At 44.0% G+C, this 3,937-nt stretch overlaps 1 protein-coding gene across 1 annotated transcript; it reads right to left on the reverse strand.

The window, feature by feature from the left end:
* Window positions 1–817: 817 nt before the first annotated feature.
* LOC104583597 lies at window positions 818–2,232 on the reverse strand. The gene is made up of 2 exons (XM_010236267.3): window positions 1,220–2,232; window positions 818–1,099 (listed from the first exon to the last, which is right to left on the reverse strand). Exons 1-2 carry the CDS (start codon window positions 1,840–1,842, stop codon window positions 1,051–1,053), a joined length of 672 nt encoding a protein of 223 aa, XP_010234569.1. The 5' UTR covers window positions 1,843–2,232; the 3' UTR covers window positions 818–1,050.
* Window positions 2,233–3,937: the final 1,705 nt, after the last annotated feature.

The raw sequence follows: 3,937 nt of genomic DNA on the forward strand, positions 1-3,937 counted from the left end.
CTTACTTATTTGTTCCCTCCGTTTCAAAATATAAGACGTACTGTTGATTGTCAAACTTTTTAAATTTGACCAAACTTATAGCCAAAAAATATCAATTTACATGTCAAATCAAGATTATTAGATCTTTCTAGTATATTGATTTGTTATAGTAAATGTTAATATCTTTTGGTATAGACTTTACAAAATATGATGGTCAATCAAAATTATCTGCCTTAAATTTTAGAAGTACGGCAGTAGAATATGTACGCATCCAGTGACCGCTTGTTTTTATTTGATTTTGTCAACAACTGCTATAATACATGCATGCAGCAACCGTTACGGCACAGTTCATATTTGATGGAGCCAATTAATTGACTTAAAGACGTGCACGATAGAGTTACTATTCTTTTGCAAATTAATCCGAGAGGCCTTAACTGTGTAGATGGAAATTAAGTGAGGTTGAGCAGGAAACGGAGTCAGTTTTTATCGGCAGGAACTGGAGTCAGTCTTTTTGCGTCGTAATGAATTCTGCTATTTCTTTAGCAATGAAGTGTTCTGACGCCGGACTTTAAAAGGATCATGGAGATCATCGTGTATGCGGACTGGTTGCGACTAATTACGTACTGTTATTTTTTCTTTCATTCCAGAGTCTGAATACAGGAGGAATTACAAGGATTACTTAATTTGGTATCATGAAAAGCCCGATCACAGAGAAGAAAGAAGAGCTCAACTGAAAGAAAAAGGATAATCCGCTGACTGATGGCACCATCATATTAAGAGGTATAGCGCGCATGCAAACAATGGTTTTCGTTAAGGACTCCATTAACTGAGACATTACTTGCGAAACAAAATATTAAGACCTGCAGCACACATTATATCTTTCTCCTTGGATCACATCGAAGACACGCACACAGACACACACCCACACATACGGTACTCACACAATATCTACAGAAGACGAAGATTAGACTAAATTTATACATGCAAATGGAGGTGGTTCTTGGATGATACAGTAAGATCCTACTCCAGAACAGTTAAACGACGAGTACCATACTACAATATGTGGCCAACTCAATCGCTCCCTGCTGCCATTGCTGTTAATACTGATTGCCGCGTCCTCCTGCATCAGTATAACGTGATTCATATAGCAACGCCGGCCAATATACAACACGCAAAACAAATCGGCAATTACTAATTGAAAAAGCCAAAAAAAGAAAAAGAATCGAAACAGGTGTAGTACCTTGCATGAACCCCGAGGCAGAAGGAGAGGTTGGCATCGAGGCATGCGTAGGTGACCTGGGCCTTGGACAGCTTGCGCCTGTTCCAGTTGCTCATGGCGACCTTCCTGGACTTGCTCACGCTCCAGCCGAGGAGCCGCTCCGCCATGCCCTCCATGGACGCGCGGCCCATGCCGGTCAGGACGCGCAGCTCCGTGGCGCGGCTGACCACCAGGCCGTAGTGCTCGCTGAGCATGAGGCAGTCGGCGAGGACGTTGTAGCCGACGAATTCCACGGACGGGTAGTCGCGCAGGAAGCGGCGGAGCGCGTTGGGGATGCCGCCGCCGGCCTGCGCGATCTGGAACACGAGGCAGCGGTGGCCGCAGCAGAGCTGCAGCGTGCTCGGGCGGCGGAAGGGGGGCGTCCACTGCACGCCCATGCCGACCGTGAGCGGCTTGCCGTGGCGGAGGCGGTGGTGGCCACGCCACAGCGTGGTGTGCACCCAGCGGCGCGCGACGGAGGGGCTCGAGGTAACCATGGCTAGGAAGCCACGGCGGCCGGCGCCGGCTGCGCGCACCTTGTACCTGTAGGCGTCGTGCGTCCGCGTGGAGCGGCGGAGCCGCATTGACACCGTGGCGGCGACCATGGCTCCGGCTGTCTGTTGGCTTTGCCCCAGCTGAGATGGATCACACGGAAGGGAACTCTCTGTTTGCTCTGTCCTAAATCCTGACCCCTTTGTTTACAGCAGCGGGCCGGGGTACCAAAGTGTACAGGACAAAACGACTCCAAACTCCAGACGTAACTGCATTGCATCCCGAATTTAAGGTCCAGCAATCACACGCGGGCCAGAGGAGAGCGGCGCGTGGCGCGGGCGGCAGCAATGGCGTGCGCGGTTGGGGCAACGGTCGGGCGCGGACGAGCACGTCAATGGCAACGCGATCAAGCCCACAGGATGCTAGGGGAAGCCGGGAAGGTCTAGTTGCTAGGCTTGCAGCTTGGGGCGTAGGCGCGCAGTCTGGGGCTGGCCGGCCAAGACCGGTCATGTCCTGGCTACTGTAGCTGCGCGGCTAGGGGCACAGCGGCCAGAGGAAGAAGAAGGAAGGGGTGGGAGGCTGTCGGGTGGGTCCAAGGGGCACTTGTCAGTGAAAAGGGGGCTGGGGCTGGGGCTGGGGTAGGAACTTGGGGATATGAACGAATTAGACTGCACGTTGCAACTATTCATTCTGTCCAGATTTTCAACATGATCATCTCCTCAAAAGTCAAAACTGGTACTATTCATGCCCATGGTTTTGCTTCACTCCGTGGGCAAGGTTGTGAGGCATATACATAGGTGCAAAGTTTTAGGTGGTTCTGAGGTGTAAAAGTGTGGATTTGATCAAATTTGTAAATCTGCCAGAAATTTGAATTTGCACATGTGCTCAAAATTTGAACTGGGCGACTTCATATTTTTGCATATGTTGATTCAGGGTGTTGATCTTGTTCAAACGATGGTCTCAAACTTTTCTAAGTTCAAAATGTTTGAAAACATTTGAAAATACAAATCTGGCCGAAACTTGAATTTGAAACTGCACCTGAAAAAACTTTATTTATAAAGATGACAGAAATGGTACAGATATGCCAAGAGAATTTCCTGGGAATTTTTTAAAGCAAAAATCTTGCATAAAATGATGAAACATGTGGTTTTGGCTGATTTTGTGAATTAAAAGCTGGAAAATAATTAGTTAAAACATTCAATAAGTATTATTTTTTGTCAGAACCGAAACTATTTTAAATAAGATCCACTCTGAATCTCCGCAAAATTAATTGGATTGCTTATTTTGCATTTTATCTTAATTTAAGTAGGATTAGGAGATTTGAAAGAGAGGCGAAAATGGGGTTTTGTTAAATAGTATTTTAGGGGTTTTAATTAGTTTCTTAATGGATTTCTGATCTTTAGGCAAGGAAGAGTAGAGATAATGATTTCAAGTTTAACAAATTTAGTTTTAAAAATATTTTCAAACTCCAAATAAAAGTATTTATGTCAAAAACATCAAATAGACTCCAAGAACAACATAAATCCTATTGATTCAAAATAAAATCTTTTGAATTTTTTGAAAGATGGCAAATTTCCACTTTGTTAAAATGTTAAAATAGGTTTTGTCCAAGTTTTGAAAATTAGGGTGTGACACGTGGGTTGAGTTGACAAGACGGATAATGGCAATATCTAAAATAGACTTACATTCTCTATTCTTATATTGAGTTGACAAGACGGATAATGGCAATATCAAGTTATTGTGTCAATAAATATTTCCTCTGTGTATAACAGTCTAATCAACAATCAACTTTTTCTTATTTTCCCACTAGACTATTAATGTATAGATATAATGTGGATAACAAAAATCCACAAAATAACCTTTAGTAAATTCACAAGTGTCTTATTTGTTAGTATATCGATACATCTTTGATCACATTTATCTACAAAATGCTAACATGCAGGGACTTGCTGCAATGCCCATCAGTTTGACATCGACGATAACTATTACGAGCTCCCAATTCTCACATTAGTAACAGCCATATACTCAATTGGCGCCTTTATTTTGCCTATTAGGACTAATCATCTACTTCGATCAATTTGAGTCTTGTCCGTATGTTTGTTTTCTTTGATAAATTGGGACAGCTGTAACGTGTTGTAAGCAACTGTCCTAGCAATGTGTGTGTTGTACTTTCTCCGTCCCATAATATGAGACACGCACGCATCCTTA

The sequence above is a fragment of the Brachypodium distachyon genome, chromosome 3 (genome assembly GCF_000005505.3).
Source record: "Brachypodium distachyon strain Bd21 chromosome 3, Brachypodium_distachyon_v3.0, whole genome shotgun sequence".
Classification (NCBI taxonomy): domain Eukaryota; kingdom Viridiplantae; phylum Streptophyta; class Magnoliopsida; order Poales; family Poaceae; genus Brachypodium; species Brachypodium distachyon.